The sequence below is a fragment of the Delphinus delphis genome, chromosome 9 (assembly GCF_949987515.2).
Source record: "Delphinus delphis chromosome 9, mDelDel1.2, whole genome shotgun sequence".
In the NCBI taxonomy this organism is placed as follows: domain Eukaryota; kingdom Metazoa; phylum Chordata; class Mammalia; order Artiodactyla; family Delphinidae; genus Delphinus; species Delphinus delphis.
This window is the reverse complement of record NC_082691.1, coordinates 10,972,070-10,998,299: the sequence shown is the minus strand read 5'-3', so window position 1 is coordinate 10,998,299 and position 26,230 is coordinate 10,972,070. Positions and strand designations below refer to the sequence as shown.

The 26,230-nt window shown below is 54.2% G+C and overlaps 1 protein-coding gene across 1 annotated transcript in view; it reads right to left on the bottom strand.

Moving 5' to 3' along the window:
* Positions 1 to 332: 332 nt before the first annotated feature.
* NUDCD3 (NudC domain containing 3) overlaps positions 333 to 26,230 on the bottom strand; it is a 73,394-nt gene continuing 47,496 nt past the window's right edge. The window contains exons 3-6 of the mRNA XM_060020178.1: positions 23,953 to 24,085; positions 15,270 to 15,413; positions 5,452 to 5,640; positions 333 to 2,099 (exon numbers count right to left, since the gene is read on the bottom strand). Coding sequence (XP_059876161.1) covers positions 1,989 to 2,099; positions 5,452 to 5,640; positions 15,270 to 15,413; positions 23,953 to 24,085 — 577 coding nt within the window. The 3' untranslated portion in view covers positions 333 to 1,988. The remainder of the gene's footprint in view (positions 2,100 to 5,451; positions 5,641 to 15,269; positions 15,414 to 23,952; positions 24,086 to 26,230) is intronic.

Sequence of the window (26,230 nt, the reverse complement as noted above, 5' to 3'; positions counted from 1 at the left end):
GTGCAGGCAGACTCGTGAACCCAGCGTTCCGGGACCCGTGCAGGTAAATGGGGCACTGAGGACCCTCGGGCTGCAGCCTTCTGACTCCTGTTTGGAAATGCACGCAAGCTCTAGAGCTACAATCTTTTCTCCTGACCAAAAGCTTATTAGATTTCTGAAATCTGTGTGGAGTCTTGCCAGGATGCAGGCTGGATGAGAAACACCTCTGGGAGATATTTAGGAATTTCCCATTTTGGCGTTTGCTGTGTACGCGGGCCTCAGGGCTAGAATTCGGGTAATGACCACACAATGAGAACTGTCTTGGCAACGATCGTCACACACAGACCCACAAGTGCTTAAATACAGATTTATTGCAAACCAACACCGGAGACAGGGTGATTTCGCAGGTGTGTACCCCACTTCCTTGGACCTCAGCTGACGGAGCTCAGTGGCCAAACTGCTGCTGCCAGGTTTGAAGAGAGAAAATGGGCAGAGTGCACAGGCTCCAGGGCCCAGGCCGGCAGCGAGGGGCAGAGGTCTCCCACGACACGGCGAGGGCGAACGAGCACTCCCTCCCCTGAAGCCCCGCACTCCCAGATGCCTGCGAGCTGCTGTTACAGCGGGCGGGGTGGGGAGAAACCAACACTGGAAATCAAATCGGGCAAAAGGAAGACAACTGGCCACCGAGTCCACAGCTCCCAAAGTCTCCCAAACAGCTGAGGCGCAGGCACCACAGCCCTGCCGGTCGCAGCAGAAGACCCCACGGGGGCGGCGGAGGGGAGGAGGAGACAGGGGCGTGTTGAGAATGGTTCTCTCACAGACACGTGCCAGTGAGACCTTTCACTATGTGGGACAGGTGTGCAAATCCTGAGGGCACTACAGAGGGGCCTCCAGCAGCTCCGTGGCCAGCCTCGGTGACAAGTGCAAACAGCAGGGCCCTGTGCTCCCATGGTGGCGCTTCCCCCAGCCACCTGGTGTCCACGCCTCCTGTGGTGGCATCAGAGCAAGCAAATGCTTCCCAGGGACCCAGGGATGTGTCTACAGGGCGCTGTGAGCCAGAAACCTGCCCCCACAGACTGTGATGAAGCAGCTCCCACCTCTGCAGTTAAAGGGGGAAGGCTCCAGAAAGAACGCCCCCCAGACAGGGCTCCTTCCTCCCCCAGACCAGAGAACAGAGCTCACGAGGGCAGGTTCCAGGGTGCAGAGACCTGCAAGGTCACTGCCCGGAAGGGCAGCCCCACAGTCCTGGTGAAGGGCACAGGCTCTGGGTCCTGGGACAGCGGTGGGAGCAGAGCCACAAGCTCTGTGCGGTGCAGTCTGGCCTCAGCCAGGAAAGGACCAAGGGCTGCACCGAGCAGCTGACACACCACGGGGCCTCCTGAGGGTGCCTGGCCCAGCTCACTTTGACAAGAACCGGATCCCCCGAGAGAAAAGTGCTAGGCTGGGTGGCAGCAGAGCAGCCCGGTCAGGAGAGGGACAGATCCTGCCGTGCCTGCCCCTGAGGCCACAAGACACTTTCTTCCAGCGTCCAGATCCGGCGGCAGGACCCCAGTTTCCGCAGCTCCTCAACGAGGCTGAGGCAGGCGGTGAACGCGTACAAGCAGGCGGGCAAGACCACACGTGAACACACCCAGCAAAAGGTCGAGGCTGCGCTCTCCCCAAACTGGCCAGGAGCTCGGCCCTCAGGCTGCACAGTCCTGCCCACGCTTCAACAGCCGAGCAGCACCCACGCCCTCCCCAAGCGTGAGAACAGCAAGCAGAGAGCACACGAGCAGCAAGCGGAGGGAGGGGGTGGCTAACGGCCAGGAGGGGCCGGAGCTGCGCCTGCCAGGACACCCCCTGCTCTCTAACACCCGCCCGGCACGGGCCACGCAGCCCCCGCCCTGCTCTACAACAGTCTGGAGATGCAGGGCCAGAGTAGAGGCCGGGTTCCCCCTTGAAAAGAAGGATGGCAAGGGTGAACCAGGCCAGCGAGTCCCCGCCGGCGAGGGCTTCCTTTACTCCGGTCATTAAAACTGCACAGCCCCGGGGGAGATGTTGAACATGGCCGGGTCGAATCGCTGGCCTCGGAAGGGGGAGCCTTCAGCATCCCACCCCTTCTTCAGCATCTCATGGACTTTCTACAAACAGAAAATAGAGAGGTTAACTGTAGTCACCAGGCCCGCATGTCCTAGAGCAGGACTCTGCTCTGCTTCCTCCGGAAGAGGACCTGCCCAGGGTGACAGCAGACCCTCCGCAAAACTGTGCTTCCCACATGCAGATTCCATCCCCATCTTGTCCCCAGCGAAGCACCGGCTATCTTCCTGGCTCAGATGCTGTCCCTTCTCACCAGAAATACCTATCTGAACTCCAAATGGCCTGAGGGCTACAGCCCACAGGGCTGACTGAAGTGCAAAGAGGGGTTCTCTGCTCCCCCTTCCCAGGGAGAAGGCTGGTGGCCTCGAGGCCTGCACCCTCAGATAGTCTGGGAATGACCCAGGCTGTGACTCAGAGAGACCTCAGGGAGTCTGGCTGTGGACCCACCAGTCACCGACCCCTGCAGCCCTTGGGGGGCAGAGGTCAAAGCTGCTGGATCACGTATCCCAGCACATGGGCAGCCTGGACCATCCAGCCTTCAGGGGCAGCAGCAGGCCAAGCACTGTGGCCTGGGCCAGGGCACGGCAGGAGGCTGCGCCTATGAGGGAGGTCCCTCGCGGTGCTGTAGGCCCTCCTTCCCCGCGGGTCCCCGGGTCTGCCCTCTGTGCTTCCCTGCGAATACATCAGGCTGGGAACCATCTCCCCTTCCTTCTGACCAGGAGAAACAAAGAGACTCACTGCCACGGGGCCAGAAAGCCCTGTCCACCTCTGGCCTCTAGGCTGACAGACTGAGCTGAGGGGAAAACTCCCGGTGTCTGGCGAGGCTGCAGGACTCCCCTCCTGACGGGGGCCTTCTTTTCCCTGTTATGAAACCTACGTGGTGCAGCAGCAAACACATCAAAGATGGGTAGTACATCTCAGGGATTAATCCATATTACTCCCAACTCGGTACAGATGACACACGCCAGGGACGCTGGGAAGGGCACTGGAGGAGCGGGCAGTGCTGCCCGCAGGCCGCCCCCCGTGGAGAAGGGGCCAGAGAGGCCGGCCCCACCCACCAGCCTGACTCCGGGGTTTCCTGGCAGCCCTGCTGGGCCAGGCCTCCTCCTCCGTCCCATCCCTCTTCCTCTAGCTCTCGCCCACCTACCCCTCTGAAGCCCCCTCCTCCCAGTCTCTCAACTCACTCTGTGCCCCTCACCTGAGCACCTCCTCTGCTGAGTGAGCCCTGACCCACCTGACGGGCCCCTCACGCTCCAGCTCCATGGGGCCCCGGCCCGCTGCCTGCGCTGGTCCTGCCGCACGCCCCTCATGGCCACCACCTGCTTTCTTAAGCCGCCCCTCCTCCCGGTAGCCCCCATCTGAAGCCACCAGTCAGTCCTGCTGACTCTCCAGCCCCGATTTCCTTCTTCTCCTGGGGACGCTTTCCTCCGAGGACTCCAGCGACTGTCCGTGGCTTCAGCACCGCGAAGCCCAGCTCCCTCACCGCCAGGCCACGCCAGCTCTACTGGCTCCTCGCGCCTCCAAAGCTCTTCTCTCCGTCCAGATCCTGCTCCCCACACTGCGCTTCCCTCAAGGCCCCGTGTACTGAGGACAGTCCACGTGGAAGCCTGGGAGGCCCCGAATGTCTGCTAAGCCCAGATGAGTCCCAGACAGCAGTGCTGGTGCTCCCCCTCTACCACCACGGCCCTGAGGTGTCAGTCCTCTACCATCTCCAGCAAGGGCCGGCGAGCTGGAGGCCCCTGCCCGTCCAGGAGCAGGTCAGCTGGGCGAGGGGTCACCCCCGAGTCCTGCCACCTGCACCACCAGCCATGGGCTCCTGTGTGTCTGCTGAAGGTCTCCACAGGGCACTGCACTCGGCCAGGCACTCACGCCCCTTCATGGTCAGCACACTGCCTGGCACATGGCAAGCCCTTCCAGAATATCTTTCGACTCAAACCACAGAGGTCTTTCCATTAGACTGCAGGGTCTTCCAGGCTCTTCTTCAGATCCTTCTTGATCGGCCGGCCCCATCCCTGAGCTCATCAACAGGGACTCGGCTTCCTACTTGGGTCTCACAGCCAGGTGCCTGCCCACTTCGGGGCAGCGACACCCACACTTTCGACGGCTGCACAAGGTCCCCTCCCGTCAGGCCAGCGTTCAGAGTGCTCGTTCACCTGGTGGCCACAGGCAAATGCAGCACAACTGGCTAAAACTGCCGCCTAAACGTGCACAGAGGTGGGTTGCACTCCGCGTCCTGTGCCCTGCGAGCTCAGCGATTACAGCCAGGGGCCAGTTTCCGTAGACAAGACCAGCAGATGCCTGTGATCCAGTGGTCAACCATAGCCCTGGCCTCTAGCCCCAAAAGCCCAGGTGGGTCAGGGAGCCAGACCAAGAGGCGATTCAGAGACTCGGGGAGGGGTGACAGACAAGACTGGAACCAGCTCAGGGTTCAAACCCCAGCCCTGCTGTCTGGCTGTGGGACCTTGAACACGTGCTGTGACCTCTAAACCTCGACCCCCCTCTCAGGGGTGCTGCAACAGGGACCATGACCCAGCCAACCCGACCCAACCTGCGTGCAGTAAGCACTCACTAAGCACTCCCCTCCATGGCTCCTTGGCCGTTGAAAGAGCGAGGCAGGCCGTTTGCATGCAAGGTCTGAATGAGACAGAAAGGAAGGACCACAGGCACGGGGCAGTGGGCGGGGGCGCTCGACGGCCCCAGGCCTAGAACACTCACAGAAGCCACAAAGTGAGGCCCCTGGGAGACAAAACAGGACGCCTGAGAATCTGAATGGCACTGGGGGTGGGGTGGAGGGCGGGCCTCGTGTCTGACACATGAGCAGCCTTGGAGATGGGCCGTGGTGCCATGGCTCAAACTCCCGGCGCTGTTCACGTGGGACACTGGGAACTAAAAATAACCTGAGAAAAGCAACCCTCACTTCTGCAGGGAGTCACTCTTGGGAGTATTAAAGCAGAAGGAAGACGGTACACATCTAACTAATCCTCCTCGTTGTGGCCACCACAGGCTCAGGCACGAGCCTCCTCTTTAGTCACTAACTTCCTCCCGTCCCCCCACAGCCGCAGGCACACTTCTCACACCTCTGACATTTCGAAGTGACTTGGAAGGACTTTCTTCCCATTGGCCCTTTGTGGTCAAACCCGCACCGCCCCGAGGCAGGGCTGGGCCTGACTCTCCCTCCTGTGCTGAGGGTCCTGGAGGGGCTAAGGGGAGGGATCCGTCCGCATGGCCCCAGCGTGTCAGCTAGCAACACGCGATACCACCGGGACCCCGAGGACAGACAGCTCTTGGCTCTGCTGGCTGGGCGCCCCGTCCCAGGCGGCCAGCAAGCCGGCGTGCCCGCGCCAGGAGCCCACAGCAGCTCGCCCCGCCCCCGCTCCGACCCCAGAGAGCCCGTACCAGCTCGTGGCTCTGCGGCTTGCCCTGCAGCTTCTGCTGGTAGTCGAAGGCGAGCCTGTCCAGGACGGCGCGCTCCTCCTCGTCCACCGTGGCCATGGAGCGCTCCTTGTTGATCTGGTCGATGTCGATTTGCTCCTCCCCCTCCAGGATGGCGTTCCACCAGTACTCGCCCACCTTGTTCAGGCTCACCTGGCACACGAGGGCAGAGACACAGTCAGTGTCGGGCAGGTGGCACCGGGGACCCAGCGGGGCTGTCCAGACCCCGGGCACTGAGTATTCCACTCTCCACCACCATGACTGGGCGGTGCCTGCGGTCCTTGTCCCCCAGGTCCTCTCAGAAGACACTGACCCCCGTAGGCATCAGCATCCGCACTGCTCAGTCACCAGAAGCCCAGCCCACTCGGACCAGAGTGGGGCGTTTCCCAGCACTCCGAGCTGCCCCATCCGCTGGTACCCAGACCCCGTCACGGTCTCCCGAGCTGCCGAGGGAAGCTGGACCCCAAACAGGAGCTTCTGTCAACATCCACCTGCCCGGGCCCCGCTAGCTCACCCCTCTCCCTCCTGCTGACCGTTGCCGCCTCCAAGTGCAGCACCCAGGCTCCTGCCTGCTGGGGGGACCAAGCACTCGGTCTGACAATGACTACCCGCCAGCCAGACGCCCAGGCGCCTTGTCCCATTCTCTTTCCTGGCCAGGCGGCTGCAAGAGTGGCTCCCCAGCCCTGCGACCGCTGCATGTGACTCACCTGCCACTCAGCCTCATGGTGCAGCCCAGTGAGGGACGGGGGGAGTCGGGGGGACACAAGAACTCAGAGACGGGGACTGCAGAATAGCAGGGCTTTGCCTGAAGCTGATGCCAAGTACACGCATCCCAGGGACCACACAGGGAGGGCCCAGGCCACCTCCTCCCTATGGTCACTGGCCGGCTCATCGGGAAACTCTTTACTGACTGGCCAAGAACTGACAGGAGGGCTGCCCACGCTCCCTCACTCTGTCCACTCTCAGACGGGATGTAACCCCCACTCATGCCCAGAGGGGCAGGGAGGTGACACAGAGATGACGGAGCCAGCAGTGAGAGCGGCGCTTCCTCACAGGAGCACCGTGAGGAGAGGCTCACTGGCCAGCGGGCAATCCTGACGAAGTGGAGTGCGAGCTGGCCCACAGGCGACATCTGTGAAGACACCGCAGGCCCACGGGGCCTAAGGAGTCGGCCCCGTGGCTCACGGGCTGCGGGGAGCGGTGCTGCCAGCTCCAGCCCTGCTGCCCGAGTCCACGGAGAGCCCCTGCGGAGCCCGGGTCCCACAGTGTCACAGCAGAGCTAAGTCTCGGCCCTGAGAGCGGCTGAGGCGTGGGCAGTGATGAGGGCGGGTCACACAGTGGAGACAACCTCCAGGAAACCACAAGCACAGCATGAATGTCAGCATCTCAGCACATTACAAAAGCAAGTCGCCCCACTTCTGACCATCCTGGGTGGACGCGGGCGTCCTGGGTGGACGCAGGGGTGAGATGGCAGGGGTTCTGAGCACCCCCTGCCCACCTGATCAGATGAATGACCTCTACCCTGCCAATGCCACTGTTTACATTCAGGGTGCAGCTTCTGTTTTCAGATGCTCTGTCTAGCCAGCTTCTGGCCAACTGCACTCTCCTGTTTGCATGCGCAGACCTGACCTGGCCCTCAGAGGCCCCAGTGCCGAGCACTGAGCCCCGTCTTTACAGAGCTGCAGATCACTGCGCCAGTGCCACAGAAACCTTCCACGGGGGAAATACATTCTCTTACCATTCCAGGAGAGACTTCTGAGGAAGTCGGCCCTCTGTATCCACAGGTTCTGCATCCACTGAAGTCAACCAACTCCAGATCAAAAATATTTGGAAAAAAAAATTTCCAGAAAGTTCCAAAATGCAAGACTTGAACTTGTCACACTTCAGCAACTGTTTACATAGTATTTACATTGCATTAGGTATATGATGTGAAGTAAACAGGAGGATGTACGCAGGTTACATGCAAACACTACGCCATTTATGTAAGGGACTAGAGCACCCTTGGACGTTGGTATCCTTCGGGGCGGGGAGAGGTGGGGGGAGGGCTGGGTTCTGGAACCAATCCCCTGAGGACACTGAGAGACGACTGTAAATCTCCAGAGACAACAGATCCTTTAGACTCATTTTACTTGTATCTTCGTTAGTCGTCATCATGGCCAAGATCTCTCTAACATGTACTGTTAGCGCTCACAACCTCTGTAAAATACCCACTATTACCTCTACCTGGAATTCAGCGCCTCGCCTGGATCGCCCAGCGCTACAGGCAGAACAGAGCCATGCTCGGACCAGCAGCCCGTGACAGCACTGTGGGGTCAGCCCAATCCCCGCCCCGGGGCTCTGCTGCTGCTTCTGCGCGTAGGAACCACACACGGGGTGTCCCAGCCAGGTCCACACACACATCCAGGCCCGACACAGCTCGGGGGCTCAACGGGACTGACCCTGAAAACAAGGAGCCTGGTGGGCCTCGCTGCCCGGGCCTCGTGTGTCCACAGAACAAGTCCGCATGGGCACTCTGCAGACCCAGTAAACATCAAGATGAGCCCAGCACCACAGTAAAAATAATTTAAGGTGAAATTCACGTTAACATAGAATTAGCCATTTTAAGGTGAACAGTTCAATGCACTTAGCGCATTCACAAGAGTCTGAGCTATTACCACCTCTTATCTAGTTCCAGAACACTCTCATCACCACAAAAGGAGAACCCGTGCCCATGAGCAGTCACTCCCCACTCTGTCCCTCCCCCAGCCCTGGCAACAAATCATTTATTTGCCTGTTCTGGACATTTCCCAAAAACGGACACATAGGCTATGTGTCCTGTGCCTGGCTTCTTTCACTCAGCACGATGTCCTCACGGTCCATTCATATGCTAGTGAGTCAGAACTTCATTCCTGTTTCAGGTGGAATAATACAGAGTGCAGCAGCAAGAGGACATGGGTGAAATGTTCTTGGAATGGAGCTCAAGGATTCAGGTCTAAAAGTAACATCTTTGATAAAGCAGTCTGATGCTTTAACATTTGGTTTTGATTTTTTATTTTAACATTTTTTTATTTTTTTTTAAATCAGGTTTGTGGAGGCGTAAGCTGGCACACAGTAAAATTCACTCTCTTGAGGGTGCATCCTATGAGTTTTGACAAATGCAGCCACGTAGCCACCACTGCTATCAAGCCACACCCCAAAGCTCGCGGTCCCCTTTCGACGGCGATCCCCTCAGCCCCTGACACTTGCTTTGCCATGTCGTTGGTCTGTGTCCGTTGGTCTGCTCTTCTCTTAGCGCAGTGGCCTGGTGTTCAGCCATGCTACGCGCGCATGGGGGTCACCCCGACATAGGCCGACGCACCTGTGGGTGGACAGGTGGGTGTTTCCAGGGTTCAGCGGTCAGCTACCAGGCTGCCTGCAGGGTTCTGTGGTCTCCTTTCCCCTTCGTAGGTATCCAGCAGTGGGACTGCTAGGTCCTATGGTGAGTGCACATGTAACTTTATAAAAACTGTCAAACTGTTTTCCAAACGACCTGCACGGTTTGGCCTTCCCATCCACAGTGCAGGGGAGCCCCAGGGGCTCCACACTGTCACCAGTCCCTGCTCCTGTCGATTCTTTCCAGGAGCCAATCAAATAAGCGTGAAGTGACATGTCGCCGTGGTTTTAATTGGTACTGCCTTAATGACTAACGACGTTGAGCATCTTTTCATGGGCTTATTTGCCATCTCATTTCTTAAAACATTCAATTTAGAATAATTTCGAACTTACAAGTTATTAGAATTATTCAAGTACAAAGAATACCTTTTCCTCGAGTCACCCACTGTTAACATGCTACGCCTTTTCTTCATCACGTGTATGTGTGTCTGCACATACGCTCTCACCCTATGTGTGTAAGTTTATAATATGGGGTAAATTACCGGAATTTTTTTGGAATCATCTTGGCCCTTTACCCCTAATATTTCGGTGAGTGTCTCCTTCCTGAAGGTATGGAAGTTCTTTACTATAGTAACTTCAGCTCACCTTCCCTCCTGCACAGGATCCAGTCCAGGGTCCTGACTACATCTTAGTGGGCCTGTCCCCTTTCATGTGGAACATTCCACTGCCTTTGCCTTTTGTTGTTAAGGACCATCCTTCATTTGGGGTTTGTTTGCTGCTTCCTCCTGATTAAGCTCAGGGATGTGCCCCCGCAGGACCTGCACAGATGATGCTGCAGCCCTCCTGGGATAATCCCCCTGCAGGCACAGAAGTCACGTGCCACATTCCCGGGGTTCCTCCCTGACCCCATCTGCCCCACAGTATGGCAGGGACACACTTCCAGCCCCAACAGGTGCTGTGCAGGGGCCAGCAGGGGCCTTCTCCTCCATGATGCAGCCACTCTGTCGTCAGCACCGGCTCCTGGACACATAGCATCTCAATGGCTCACTCATTCCCATCCCTGATCACACAGCGCTCAGAGTGCCCCATCTCGGCTGGTCACGGGTGGTTGCTGTGACCTGATAACACACCCTCGTTCCTTGGCTTTCCTCCAGGTTCCTTTTAGCAATCGGTCCCAGACCTAGAATCAGTTTCTCAGGGGAACCCCTAGAGTGCTGGTTGAACAGTTTTCCCAAAATGTCCTCAGAGAAACTTCCAACTCCACATGGCTCAGCTCACCTCAGCACCCCGATCTGTGTGGTGATGATGACTCACCCACACTCATCTCCCTCCCCTCCTTTGTCACAGAACGCTGCTTCTATTCAGAGAGGGAGGCAGTGCGCCCGGCGAGGAGGACGGCTCCTCGCAGCTGCCCGTACGTGGGATCAAGCTTGGGCCAAGGAGATGCAGGTGAAAGCTGTGGGATGGGGCTTCAGAGAGGTGCCTTGAAACAAGGACAGAGGACAGGGAGAGGCAGCAGGGGCCTGCTCAGCTCCAGGCGCTTCTGCGGGGAGGACGCGGCCCCGGCCAGACCGCTGGCCTCTCAGGGCTCTGCCAGAGGCAGCACTGCAGTGGGCAACCTCCTGGTTTTAATGTCGTCAACAAGTGTTTTAAGCTTAAACATTAAAGCACTGTAGGGCCAGACAGAACCCGGCCGTGGTGGGCTGTGGATGCGAGGCAGGTGGCCACGCAGTGCCAAGCTGCGTCTCCACTCTCCTCCCCCACGGGACACGCGCTCTGTCCACCAGGAGCGTGGTCTTCCAGTTCTGCTCGACACGTCCCTTCTATTCACAGGCAACTTCTCCAGAACATGCGGACTCGGGCTACCTGCTTCTCAACACCCGGTGGAGATCCAGGGGTTGGTGATGATGCCAAAAATGTGACCACCTTGAGAAACACGACGGGTCCTGGGAGACATGAGCACTGAAGGCCAAGAACTCGCATTTCAGTCCCTGGACTAATTTCCAGGCTTTGGGTTCTTGCCAAAATACTAACGTAATTTAACTTGTATTTTAAGCTGAACGATGGCCCCTCAGAGCCAGGCAGGGGGCCGGTGGCCACCAGCGACAAAACAGAAGTGGTGAACCACTTCACAGAGAAACACACATCCCCACTCGAAAACAGCCCAGTGCCAGGGCACACAGGGATCTGCTGATGTCACAGAAATCCGACATCCTTCTTAGGGGAGCCCACGGCAATGGCCGAGGACTACACTCAGCCTGTAACTCTACTTTTGAGAACTGTAATCTAAATATATAATCTAAATACGGGGCACGCAGCTTATATAAAAACACTCATAGGTTCAAGCACCAGACACACCCAGTAGCGCGAGCTTTAAGGCAAGCAGATGAAGGTCTGTGAACACTCTGCAGCTACTGTACCAGCTTTAAATGACGAGTGTGGATCGTGTCAGTGTGTGGACTGGCGTCGCCTCACGAATGGCTACAAACGCCGAGACCGTGGAGCCTCGAGGGCTCGAGGCCATGGCCTGCAGGTGCCCACGGCAGGGCCATTAGCCCCACCTGCAGGGAGAAACCAGGACAGTGAGCCGAGGCGGGTTCTGGGACAGAACAAGCCACGGGGGGAGGCCCCGATTTCGCGTCTCGGGAACCAAGAAAGGAGCTTGCCTCAGAATCAAGAAGCCTCATTTAACATTCTCGAGTGTGGGAGGGAGGGAGGCAGGAGCTGTCATCCGGGTTTAGCTGCCACCCCTGCCTGCTCTGAAAGCCTGCCCGGGCGTGTCTGATGTGGATCCGGCTCTGGCAAGGAGGGAGTGGTGGCTGGGCATCAAGGGGCATGTCTGCACTGGCCTGCTTGGGAGGTCAGGACCCGGACCACGGACTCTGGTAAGGTGACAGGCACCCCTGGGGTGACCCCTCCTGTCCCAAGTGGCCCCTACAGAGATCATGCCACGTAAGGCCTGGGCTAGTGTCCTGGGGCAGCCGTAACAAAGCGCCACGCGCTGCGGGCTTCAAACAAGACTCTTCTCCGTCTGGAGGCTGGACGGGGCTGCACTCCCTCCAGAGCTTCCAGGCGACCTTGCCTTGCCTTCACTTCACTCTGTGTCTGTCTCTTTTCCTCCTGTAAGGACACCTGTCACTGGATTTAGGGCCCACCTGGATAATCCAGGATGGTCTCATCATCGCAAGGTCCTTAACCTCATCACATCTGCAAAGGCCCCATCTCCAAATAAGGACCTATTTGCAGGTTCTGGGATCTGGCGAGGACATCTGCGGGCCCTTTTCGGCCCATGCAGCCTTTAGGAGGAGGGCCCTTGGCTATTTTCCTTAATCGCCCCAGTGCCCAGCACAGGGTCTGCCACTTAGTGATAAGCAACCAACAAACGTCTGGGGATCGACCAACCGAGGCTCTGGGCCTCACTTTAAGATCGAGGAACGGAGGTCCACAGTGAGTGGGGCTGAGGCACAAAGCAGGCCTGGCCACCTGGGCAGCCACGCTCTCCCCCTCCAGAGGCTCGAGGGAATGGCACTTGTTCTGGTCAGCAAAGGCCCCAGGGTCTTCACACATCAAAGCCATGTGCTTACTGAGCTACAATATCATCTCAGATACGTGGTCCTCAATGTTACCAGTAAATAAATAATTACACTGAGAACACACCCAACCTTCAGCTCCATAAGCAGCAATGTCTCCATTAAGACACTGGCATCGGCTGTACCCGAGGACCGTGGTCAGGAGGAAGGCGGAGACAGGCAGGATCCCCGCAACTCCTGAGAAGGTGCACGCCAGGTGTGCAGGGGGCTGGGCTGGCAGGGAAGCTCCGGAAGAGGATGTGATGCTCTAAATTAAGTCCTCTTCTTTTTCTACAAGTGGTGGAGCAGCATTAGAAATGTGATGCCATCCACAGATGATGAAAGCCACTCGAAGGAACCTCGGGAAAGAACCAGCCCAGCACCTGCAATTCTGAGAGGTGTCTCCGTGGACCTCGCAGGGTTACGCAGGAGCAGAACAGCCAGAAGCCACGCTCACAGGCAGTGACAGGTGCACCGCAGCCCGTTCTGCTTCTTTATAACTCCTCGAGCAGCAGGTGCTTGGCAAAAGCAAACTGGAAAACTAAAAGGCAGTCAGGGCACAAGCCTCCCCCTGGACCAGAGGAGGGCCTGGGACGACCACGGGGCCTGGGAACATGACCGGACACCGAGGCCGTCTCATCAAGGTCAGCAGGGAAGGCGACGCACCAGTCTCCCTGCTGGCCCGGGGCTGTTGGTCACAAGCTACGCTGCGCCGCTGCCAGCTCTCCTCCCCGCGCCTACTCGCTCCTGGGTGCCTTTCAGCTGAAAGTTAGAGAAGGAGGGAAATGGGAGGCTTCTGGGTCTGGGGTCTGGCTCCACCCTGAGCAAGCTCTTCACCCTCTCTGAGCGCCAGCATCCTGATTTGTACAACAGGCTTGCAGAGACGAAACAGCACCACCAGGCACCTCACAGAGCCAGGGCCAAAGTGTACCCAATAGATGGAGGCCATAATTACAAGGAGTTATTGCCCTGGCCACGAGCCACGTCTGTATTCAGACGCAAGTTGCACAAAACACGCAAAAAAGGTGACATGGCTCTGGAACAGGCATGAAGAAGTCAACATCACCTCTGGCAACGAAAATCCCAAGAGTGAGGTACCTGCTTAACAACCACATCTCTGCAGAAGCCACGTCAAGTACAGGGAATCCTCGGTACCCTGATCACAACCCCGACAGACCTGTGTGTAAACAGTGGCTGTGGACCTTCAGCGTCCAGCAACGAGGTCAGTCTTTCCGTCCCAGGTGGGGACTCGAAGACAACAGGGCTGAAGACAACAGAAGCACCCCTCAGAGAGAGCAAAGCACAACCAGCTGTCTGCCGGGACAAGCTCTACGTGCACAGCTCTGGGCGGTCCATCAACCCCACACAGGAGGAGTGAGGCCCGGCATCTGTGGACAATGGGGCACCCAGGATCACGGGTCCACGCTCCCTGTGACCACTTGAGCCATCACAGCGGCGCCGGGAGAGGGTGGGCTGCCTGCCGCGGCCTCCCGCTGGCTGCCTGCGTGACCTCGGGGGGCGGGGGGATAATGAGACCCTGGCTTCCTACTCCCCACAATCGTGGGAGGTGCAAATGAGACCATGCCCATGAAGGTATTCTGCAAATGGAACTGGTAGTTAAGAGCATGGGCCGTAGTCTGGGGAGCGGCACTGGGGGTGGGGAGGCACGGGGGTGAACAGACGAGCGACTTAACCCCAGGGTGATAAGGGGGAAATCATGACTGTTGCACACTAGTGGCGAGAAGCAGAAACCTCGGAAGGGCAGGGGAGGTGCGACAGAGCACGGTTTAAGCAAGACTCGGGCAGACTTGGCCGGCGCTCTGCCACCGGGTGTTCCTGTCACACAGAGGGGCCTGTGTGTGCTCGGGGGTCCCGGGCATGCCGAGACCTCCAGCCCCCCCAGCAATGATGGAATGCTCTCCGCTCCACCGGGTTTGTGTGTCTGCGAGCTGCGAGCAGCCAGAAGAGAGCGCCGTGGGCCTTGTCGGTCAGGACCAAGCAGGCAGGCCCATGGGCACCTATTCCCAGAGAGAGTGGATCACGAAGAAACGGCACACTTTGCACATATAAAGAACATGCCTATATAAAATTCTGAGGTCTTTTGTGCCCAAAGACTTAGTATTTTTCTTTTCATCTTTACCCCTTTCACCACACCCTGGTTAAGCATCCCAGCAGGAAGGAAGAGGAAAGGAACGAACCCAAATATATAGTCTCCCTTCGCTGTATGAAGCCTCTCTTCGCTGTATGAAGCCTCCCTGGGTGCTGCCCACTGACCAGGTGCAAGGCTCTGACGAGGGAGGATGGAGCCACCGAAGACTCTAGTAACTGGAACACGTACCCCTTCGTTTGGATCTTGCACCCTCGGCTAGCTTAGCCAGTTGAGACCCACTTTGTCAAATAGGCTGTCTGTTTGAATTTAGTAACTCTGCATCCCCCAGACTGGCATTCATGAAAGCGACCTGCCTTTTAATTTTTAACTTCTTTGGTTTTGCCATAGATGTAACTGAATCCCTGGAGAGCAGAAGCCTCTGGAACTGAGGGGACATGTCCGGTGTAAGCAGAGCCGCGCTCTGGGGACGATGCCCCAGCAGGACCTCCTCCGTGGTCACCGCATGCGGTCTGTGCATGGGCAGGACAGGAAGCAGTGAGAAACACTGCACTCCAGCGCCCCTCCGTTTGTTGTTGACACGGGCCCCACCTCAAGGAAGCAAGCAGTGGGACGCCGAGAGGCCAAGGCTGTAGATGCAGCAGTGACAGTCAGCTGAGGCCCACAAGGTGCCCTTCGAGCTGCTCGGAAAACACCGAGGAAACTCCCCAGCTGGCAGAAATCAACATCCTCACAGTATCACTGCCCACACTTACCAAAACGCACTTCCCGGGTTCAAGGCTCCAGAGGGAGCTCTCGGTGTTGATCTTGTGGGTGAACTTTCCTTCCATGAGGACGCGCTCCCCGTTTTCCTCCAGCACGGCCACCCGGATGGAGCTGCTGCTGAGGGCCACAGAGACCTGGAACAGAGCGGAGGAGAATCATCTCGCGCTGGGAAGGTGGTGGCCGGCGTGCTCCAGGGTGGGAGGGAACGGAGGTTTCCAAGGCGCCTGACCACACACTGCAGGAGAACAAGATGCAAAACCAGCCTGAAGGTCATCAGGCTTTCTGAATGACGAAAACCATACCATCCAATTCACACGTGAAGCAGCCTCTGCATCATCATCTCCTTCAAGGAAACGCACTAGAAGATGTCTCGATACGCGTAACAGTAACACGGGGGGTTTGTGGGAACCGCTGGTTTCCCGCCGCAAACTCTACTCCGGTTAGGGGAGGCCAACTCCCTGGGCAGAGGGCAAGCAGGGCCGGCAGCAGGGGCTGTGCTCCCCCGACGCCCACCCTGCTGTCTGGCGTGGACAGCAGCCCTGCCCTGGAGGACACGCCCGGGGGGGCAGAGCAGCCGCGAGCCCGGCTCTGCTGCCTGCCAGGAGCTGCTGTGCCACCTGTGGCCACAGCTCAGCTTTCACCCAGGACGGTGAGGCCAGGTGCTCTGGTTTTATATTTTGTCTTTGTTCTCCCATCTCCTCATTCGCTGGAAACACCCTCTCCCTGCTCTCACCGTCTGTCTCCACAACAGCGCTGGAGCTGCTGGACTGGGGGCCTTATTTCGTGTGTGTACCCCGGCCAGCAGGATCCCAAGCACGTGGACCCCAGGACGTTCAGCAGATCAGTAAACAGAGAGGAAAGAAAACAGAACTCCGGGTTTATTTTTCCCCCACTTCTTCTAAATTCTAAATTTTGTGTTTTATAACGTAAAAATCTTTTATAATAGTATTTGCATAATGTCCGCATTAGGACTTTCTCACGGGTGGGTGGTGTCAGTCAAGGCGTCAAAACAGTCTGGAGATGGCCCTCCCATGTCACTTGCGAAGTGCTTATTAAATGCACTTGAAAAGAAACCCTCAGTGTCACAGAATTTTCAAACTGGAGTCTACACCTGTCAGTGGAATCTGATACTATAACCTACCTGTATTTTAAATAACCATAAATAAGCGATGGAAAGGAGAGAGATGCCTGCACACACCGTGTCCACATGCAGGCCCCAGGGGGGTCCTGTGAGCCCCAGCTCCAATTGCACCCAATTTCTGAGAGAATGTACCACTTAACTCGATTCTGCTAAGGCACGGGCACAACTCACTTCACTCCCAGCTGCCCAACAGCGGCCCAGCGCACTCCTAGACAGATGCAGACAATCGCTGGCCGAATCGCGCGTCCCTGACCACGAACTCGGATGTGTGGTGAACACCTGACAGAGCGGACCAAGGCTCCACCAGTCCTGGCGTCCCAGGAACAAGCTCACTTTAACAAAGAAAATCCTCCAGCCAACTTTATGTAACAGGATAATTTCCAAACCTGGGTGAGCTTCTCACAAGGCTCGTCTCTTATACAAAGCGATGTACCCAAGCACCAAGGGGAAACCAGACCAGAGATGCCTCCAGGAGCTCCACAGTTCAAGACATCACTCTGGGAACAGGCGGCTGTCTCCTGAACTCCATGACCCACAGAGATGACAGGAAGAAAGCACGCAGAGAAAAACCCCAGGCAACACAGGGAAGAAGGGAGAGGCCAGGACAGAGAAACTTTCAACAACTCTATGGAGAGGAAGGAGAGGTGTGTGGCGAGAGACAGCACGGAGCAGGGACAAGCACAGCCGAGTGGCGCTTCTGGCCGGCAGTTAGCAGGTATGGAGCATGGAAGCAGAGCGGCTGAGTCAGTCCACGGGCAGCCGTGCCAGCGGAAACCCCGTGAGAAGGGATAAGAACCCACTATGTGCCACGGAGCTACAGGGGGCCCTGCTCCAGAAAAACTGGCCTGCAGTCTGAGGGAACTGGGTGGACACCCAGCCCAACACACCGCATGGCAAAGCCAGACAGTCAACTCCTCAGCTGTGAGCAGCAATGGGAGCGGCAGACCTCAGACACGTAAAGGAGAAAACCATCAACCTCATCCCACACTCCAAAGAATGGGGAAGATTTTTTTTTTCTTTTTTGCCGCACCACGCAGCATGCGGGATCCAACCAGGGATGGAACCCGTGCCCCCTGCAGTGGAAGTGTGGAATCCTAACCACTGGACCACCAGGGAATTCCCAATATATTTTTAAAATAAAAAAACTAACAGGGAACTAAGGATTGCATTCTATGAGAAAAAGCAGCAGCACAAAAAGACAGACTTAGGTTAAAAAAAAAAGTAAAGATTACAGAGCTAATTAGGAAAAAAGGGAATTCTAAAATATTTCCAATTTATACCCTCGGAGAGATCTGAGAAGATACGGTATCTATAGAACCAGAATAAAACATGAAAACAGAACTAGACAAAACAAACGCTTAGAAAAAAAGAGAGTGAAAATAAGATTTTCAACAGAAAAGCTGGAAGATAAAGTCAAAGAAATCAAGGTAGAGCCAGGAACCAATCCAGGCAATCAGTTTGGCATTCCAGAAACTGTGACAGCAACAAGACAATTTTCCAGAGCTTAAGAAAAATATGGCTTCAGTTTAAAAGGACCCACTGAGGGCTGAACAGGACAAATGAAAGACGACTTCCACAAACTCATGACATTTCATACCACTGAGTATTTAAAATAAGGTCTTAAAAGTTCCAAATAGGAGGAAAAAAGTTTACTCACAAAGAACCGGAATGGAAGACATTTCTAGAAGCTGTAACAGCGGATGTAAGAAGACAGGAGAATAATGCCTTCAATCTTGTTAGGGGAGATTTTTTTTTTTTTTTGGCCACACTACACGGCTTGCAGGATCTCAGTTCCCCGACCAGGGATCGAACCTGGGCCACAGCAGTGAAAGCCCAGGCTCCTAACCACTATGCCAGCAGGAAACTCCCAAGAGAGTATTTTTTAAAGTTAGAATTCTATAAAAACTCAAACCACAAAATAAGCGGAAGTTTAAAATAACCGCATTTTAAGACATTCAAGAACACTGCATTTATTACCACACATCATTTCGAGAAAGTTACCTGCGTCTATACCACAACAAAATGAGGATGAAAACAGAGGAAGATCCTGGATGAGGAGGGGGGTCAAAATCCACTCATAAAATGAGTAAGTTCTGGGGATCTAATGTACAGCATGGTGACTGTAATGAACAATACTAAACGGTACATTTGAAAGTTGCTAAGAGAGAAGAACTTAAAAGTTTTCATCACGAGAAAAAATTTATAACTATGTGAGGTGATGAAGGTTAATTAAACTTATTGTGGTAATCATTTTGCTAAATATACACACCCCAAATAATTATGCTGTACACCTGAAATTAATACAACATTATATGTCAAATATATCTCAATAAAACTAGGGGAAAAAAAGAGGAAGATCCAACAAGGATCTAAAACACAATGAATTTAACCTAGAAGTGCAGTGAAAAGAAGTTCCAGGATGCAAGCTATACAACCGAACTAGAAAATAATCAGTCCGGATGGGAGTCAGAGGTGAGAGGGTCTGCAGGAAGTGATTTCTAGACAATACACAGTACTAGTGAGAGTCTGAATAATTCTGAGATTATGATGAAAGTGTACTATTTTTTGACAAGAAAAAAAGAAAGACAGCCAGAAACTCCAGAAAAACAAAAAACTATACAAGAAACTACTGATCCAAAAGGATGTAATGAAAATGGAATAAGGACCTGCAAAGCAGCTTGACGGGAGGAGCAGCAGAGACCAGAGCCCTGAGTGTAAGGGGTGGTGGGCTCAGGGCACTTGCACTCTCAGCGTCCTGACAGCCTAAGCCAGATGACATGGGAAATCCTAGGTCCCCTGAGACTTTCCCGGGCAGCCACTCTGGCTGGCAGGCACGGCTGAGGCCCTGGGGGCATGGCGGCAAACACCAGAGACCAGAACCGCCCTGGTGGGGCCGACAGAGGGAACTCGGGGTGGGGGGCGCACATCATCTGTGCTGAAGGTGGGGCTGCGAGGCTATTTATTCATAGCTGACAACTTGACAACATATGCATAGAAAATATCTGCCCAAAGATCCCAGGAACTAGTACTGTGATTTCTGAGGTTGGGGTGGGGGCTGGTATAGGATAAAAGGGCAGAGGCAGGAAAGAAACCTCTCCTTGTACATTTTATTCTTTTGAACAGGTAAATGTCCTATGCATTCAAACAAAAACAATTTTTTAACATATAAATGCAGCCTATTAGCCTTTTCTGCTATGGAAGTTTCCTATAAAAAAGAGTCTTCCTACATTTTTTCTAAACGCCTTCTAAGAAGGGAACACTGTGTAATAGAGCTTTTAAGCACAAATTCCTACAGCTGAATCAAGCTCTGGGGCACAGCGTCACTGTACAAGACATGCCCAGGGGCCTTGGTGCTGTTCTGGAAGGTTCCCATGGTGAGGCGAGAGATGGCATGCAGCATGGCCGTGAGCCCACCAGCCAGCAGGAAGGGCCTCATCCGTCAGTAAAGACCCTGCACAATCTCCGAGAGGAAAGAGAATACTGAGAAGGAAAGTAATTCACTTGTCACTCAATGTCATCCAGTCATGACTGTGTGCAACAATATCATGACATTTTCCACGCAAAAGACAACTGATCAGACAGGGTGGAGGTGGGGGCCGGGTCCTGCGCTCCGCTCCACCACCGTCTCACCGGACAGTGTGGCGCCCTAGAGGTTTATGTCTCCAGGAGAGCTCTCTCATCTTCAAAATGAGAGTCAGACTAAAACTCTCTGGAGTTCAATTTTCCTCCATTAAAATCCTATGATTCAATGAAATGCCAGGTTTATAACCAGCCCCAGCTGACATTAGCGATCACACACATGACGTCCTGATGGCAAAGTTCCTTCTCCCTACCCCATGGCTACACTGAGGAAAGAATGGGGAACTCGGCTGCTTTTCCTGTGCAGAGCGGACAGAACAAAGAACGTGATGAAGCAAAGACCTAACTACATTTCACTGATGAATGAAACCAAAGCTTCATTTCGAGCAGTTTTCCGTTAGATGCACCAGCAAAATGATAAAAACAACACAGACAAAAAAACAGTCGCATGTAAAATAAGAACGCTTGAACTTAAAGCGTTACGCACATGCGTTTATCTGTCCCCCACTACCCTTGAGAGGCAAATACGTTTTCCACAGGGAAAAAATCGGCAAGGAGTAAAGGAGGGGCAATGTTCCGAGTCCTCAAGCACCAAGCTACAGCTGAAGAAGAGGGGGCCCAGGACCCCCCTGCATTAACCCTCAGTGCTCCCACATCTACCCATTACCCCCAACACCCCTGGCCCCTCACACACAGAGCTAACAACAAATCCAGAACAACTGCGACATCATCAGCTGAGCCGCTACAATCACAGCTACCAGCATGATGCTATCGGATAGGTGCCACAGACAAAAACCAAAAATAAACACTGCTGACAGGTAGCCGTGACAGGTACCGCAGGCAAGAGCTGGAAAGGAGCCAGCCCAGAAAGTGGCAACTCAGAAAAAACCCTTAGGCCAGCAAAAGCCGAGAGATACAAAATAAACTTATCCCTAGGTTTAAAGTGAGGCATGCCTAAAACTCTTTAGATCACCAAGAACTAGAGAGACCATGCATTTTTCAAAGGCTGCAGTATAAAAGCGACCTGGAATTTGAAAGTTGCTAAGAGAGTAAATCTTAGAAGTTCTCATCACACACACACAGTTCTGTAATATGGCGAGCATGTTAACCAGACTTACTGTGGTGATCATTTCGCAGCACACACAGATATCAAACCATTATATTGTACACCTGAAACTAATATAACATTGTATGCCAATTATACATCAATTTTTTAATGATATGGGGAAAAATACTACTGAAGGAGAAAAAAAATTCAACCACGTAGGAGACTAGTGTAAATTAAGTCAGCAGGTGTCACAAAGCGCCAACACTAGATAAATAAATGCCTTACGGGGAACACGCCTCTTCCAATCCCAGCGTCACAAACACCCAGGCTCATCCACACCCCGCGAGTGGCGGGAGCGCTGGCTCCAGAGCAAGCCAGCCTGGAGAGACCCTCACCGTCTCCGCGTTTCCCCCTGTGCATACCGCAACGCCTCGAAGGGCTGCTGGGAAGAAGGGCCCGAGGGGTGCCCGGCTGCACAGAGCTGGTTGAGCCAACAGCCTGTTTATGCTCCGCACGGCACCCGCCACACCCTGGAACTGTACTGGCGCACCTGCTGTCATCAGCTGAGCCCCACGCAGGTCAGCTCCAGAGCAGCGATCTTGTTTGAGTCTTGGGGACCATCATGTGGTCAGTAAACGTCTAATGCAGGAATAAGCAAAACCCAGGGTTATCCTCAGTGAAAGCGAGGCCATCTCCTCCCAGAGGTCACAACAAGTGGATTTAGGAGGCATAGATATGACTGAGGCATGACAGTCTGTCCCTCAGCGCAATGAGACGAAGGACAGGCCCCTCACAACACACCACTCATGGCAGGGCAGCATCGTGAGACTGACACCCCCATGACCAGGGTGCACATCTGAGATGCTGTTTTCAATGGGAAGGTTTCCCAGATGGCTGTGGGAAGTTCAGCAAGAGATGCCAGGTAACCTGTGTCTCTTAAGTCAAAGAAAGAGAAAATAACTAGTTGGTTTTTTTTTCTTTCTGGCTGCACAGCGCAGCTTACGGGATCTTAGTTCCCCGACCAGAGATTGAACCCTCATCACCGGCAGTGAAAGCGCGGGGTCCTAACCACTGGACCACCAGGGAAGTCCCCAAAATAACTAGTTTTAGGTTGGGCCTAACACAAGTCCTTCCAGAGAAAGCTCCAGAAGTTCATGGAGAAGTTAGAAGACAGACACTAGACCAGGAAGCTGTAACATTTTTAGCCAAGTAGTGAAGTATAGTTACCAACGCTTTTCATAATTTATTCGCCTACACACAAGGCAATCCTACCAAAAATCAAAATGAAAATCAACACCTGACCCACTAAAACTCTACAGGATGCTGAACAAACTATTCTGACAAGGAAGGTCAGCCTGTACCCACTATGACCCACCACAATCAGAGGGAACACAGTCATCAAAAGTAGGACTCTGTAGTGATGACCCCTAGTTACCTGGTCTGACCTGGATCCTAAAGTCCATTGGGTCACTGGTCACTGAGCCCTGGTGAGATCTCCTGGGATGGGGTGGGAAAGGGAGAAAGGGAGGAACGAGCAGACAGTGCTGCTGCAGCCACCATCTCCATGACACCCTGGCGCACACCCACGTGGAGCCGTGCAGGCTCAGGGGCTCCTGTCCGGCTCTTGTCTTCTGTGCTGCAGAATGAACTGCATTCGTCTGACACTGGCGGAAAGTAGCCGTATTCTTAGAGGCTTCCCTGGGCCCCACCCGGACTCCTGCACAGGGCAGGCCTGTTTTAGGTAGAGCCTAGGGAACCAGGGAGGGAGCAGCAGGGGCCTCAGGACGGGGGCGGGGTGGAGGGGAGGCCTGGAGGGGCTCACTCACTGCCCAGAACCTGGATCCACACACGTACCCAGACCAGCAGGAGCCACTTTACAGGGCATCGTTTCTCGAAAATGCATATGAAACTCAACTTCTGTTTTACATGCTCTGGGACCTTCTCTTTGAAAGAAGCCAGCAGTTATTTCGCTTTATCAAGTGAGGAGTGGGACACAGGGAAAAGAGCATGAGCTTCAGAAGCAAGCACACGTGAATCAAACCACGGCTTTACCACTGCACCCATTCAGCCATTCACTCCTTCAGAAACATTCGGGCAGTGCTCACTGGCCCCGACACAGCAAGAGTGACGGAGACACATGGTGACTTTTCCATGTCACCTGGATAACCAAGTAACTTCTCTCGGCCTCAATTTCTCATCTATAAAACATAAAAGATACTACTTACTTTGCACGTTGTAGTTTCTCATTATGACTGAAATAAGGAAACAGTTTCTGGCATATATCGGAATTTTTTATATTACGGATTATAGTAACAATGTCCCATTTCACGTGAGAGTTTTTCCTTTAAAGTGATGCCTACCTATTTCCAACGAGCTACAATCATGTTATTCTCAACAACGTCCCCAAGTAAACATCTCTCTCCTGCTAAAAGATTAAATTTCTACTCACTCAAGCTCATTAAGATGGAGAAATCAACTCAAGCTGTAAATGTTACAACTTCGCAGAGCACAGGACTGGAAGTCCACTTGTCACTACAGAACCTGTAGTTCTTTGCTTTGCCTCTTGGGACTCCACTTTCTCCATCTATGAAATGGGTATAACAATAATTGCTTTGCCTACTCTGTAGTGCTTTTGCAGAGACTAAAGGCAATAAATGATATGAAAATACTGTCATTAAAAAACAACAACAAAGCTCAGGTTCTATTCACATAGGGGGCTGAGCTGGGTCTCATACTTGACGTGGTTAAAGAGGATATGGGGTGGCAGGCTTGTGACTGCAGAAAAGAAGCGGTTTTGTGTTGGTGGCAAAACGGGGAGACCAGCTCCAGTGCAGCCCACAGCCTGAAGCCTATGCCCCAAGGAAAGAAGCTGAGCAGAGAAGCTGGGAAGAACCCCCGAGGTTACCTGCTTGCCCTTCACCACGTGCTTGGGCACCGGCACCTTGAGCTCCAGGTCAGTGTAGTCCTGGGACCAAGCGTAGTTCTCACGCACAGCACCATTGTAGCTGTCGGGGTTTCTCTGGAACTGCTCCTGCCTCCTGAGAAAGAACAAGAAGTAAGATGACAGCCCAGGCCCACACACAGGGCAGGAAGGCCACAGGGGAACCCAGGTACATACTGTCTCTAGGTTGTGAGAATTTTCACCTAATCTCACTTGGTTTTGCATCTAAAACTCTCCCTCTCTCTGGGCGATTTCGTTTCTGACCCCCCAGCTCGGGCTTCCTGGGAGGTCACAGGAACAAAGAGAAAAGCCAAGGAGAAGACCCTGAGTGCAGCACCCTTAAGGTTAGGGAAAGTATCCAGCACCACAGACCACGGCACAGCCTGGTCCTCCTGGTCTTCATGAAGCTTAGAAACCAGGCCAGCCCACAAACCAAAGAGCCTCATTAATAAAATCCTGAAGGGACTTCCCTGGTGGCGCAGTGGTTAAGAATCTGCCTGCCGATGCAGGGGACACGGGTTCGAGCCCTGGTCCGGGAAGATCCCACATGCCACGGAGCAACTAAGCCTGTGCGCCACAACTACTGAGCCTGCGCTCTAGAGCCTGAGAACCACAACTACTGAGCCCACACACCACAACTACTGAAGCCTGCACACCCTAGAGCCTGAGTGCCGCAACTACCGAGCCCGTGTGCTGCAGCTACTGAAGACCACACACCTGGAGCCCATGCTCCGCAACAAGAGAAGCCACCGCAGTGAGAAGCCTGCGTACTACAACGAAGAGTAGCCCCCGCTCACCACAACTAGAGAAAGACCGTGTGCAGCAACGAAGACCCAACACAGCCAAAAAAAAAAAAAAATCCTGGGGCTTGTGGGTGCCTGGTTTCTCATAAACTACTTGGCAGGACGTATCTCTTAAAAAAAAAAAAAAAGGCAAAACAAGTTCAGCCTACAGCTGCTCAACTTCAATCCTAATCCAACACCAGCCTCCATTTTCTCTCGGTAAATAAATGAAAGCCAAGGCAATGTACTAAACTGCAGGCTTTCCTAAGATGCGAGCAGTGTGCTTATGAGACAGCCTAGAAAAAACCCAGTCAGCCAAATCCTCCTGTACACGCATTACCAACCCAGCACAGATGCAAACAGGCATGGCCAAGAAGCTGATGTTAAAAATAAAATACAATAAAATACTTGCCACAGAATTTAACAGTGTTAATGATAGTATGAACACCATACAAAAATAAGCGTAGAGTCCATCATAGTGAGTTTTAGATCTAAATTAAAGACAGAAGCTTAGTCGGGGAGGAGGCAACACCTATGAGGAAGGACATCCCCCAAAACAGATTCATTCGGCCACCTTCTCCTGCCCTCGGAGAGCCCAGCAGATGCACCTGGAGGGAGAGGCCGACGGATGAGATTCCACTCACCGTGAGCATCTGCATGTGTGCAGATGGAAACACCCAGAAAAGGGTCAAGAACACATGTACCCATCAGCCCCTCACCTCTGGTCAGGAGGAGTTGGGAGCGGTGGTTAATGAGGACTCACTTTTTCTGGCAAAAGTTTTAAGCCAAGAACATGTTTACCTCCTGTGGGTATGCTTTACACACCTTGTATCTGAGGCTGGGCGTCCATCACAGCCCAGGCTCTCTGGGCTGGTAAACTGGTGGCTGCTACAGGCTGAACCATGTCCCCCAAAATTAATACACTGAAGTCCTAACTCTCAGCACCTCCTTTGGAGACAGGGTCTACACAGAGGTAATCCAGTTAGAATGAGGTCATTAGGGTGGGCCCTGATCCAATGGGACCGTGTCCTTAAAGGGAGAGAGATCCAGACACGAAGACACACGCACAGAGGGACAACGTGTAGAGACTCGGGGAAAAGACAGCCACATGGCGACGGCAAGGCAGCTGCAAGTCAAGGGACGCTGAGGGCTGTCAGCCACCCCAGAAGCTGGAAGAGGCAAGGAAAGGTTCTACCCAGAGTCCCAAAGGGAATGCAGCCCCGCAACACCCTGATCCTGGACTTACGACTGCACAACTACGGGAAGATTTATTTCTGTTGATCTAAGCCACCCAGTTTGTGGTACTTTTTGCAGCAGTTTAGGTCAGGGGCAGGGCTGGGCACTGACCAATCAGAACAGATGCCAGCCCCAAACTACCTGCTCACGCAGCCGGGGAGGGATGGCGGGCCCCTGTGGGGCCCTAGAGCCACAGAGGAAGCAGGGTGGGGCAAAGGAGACGG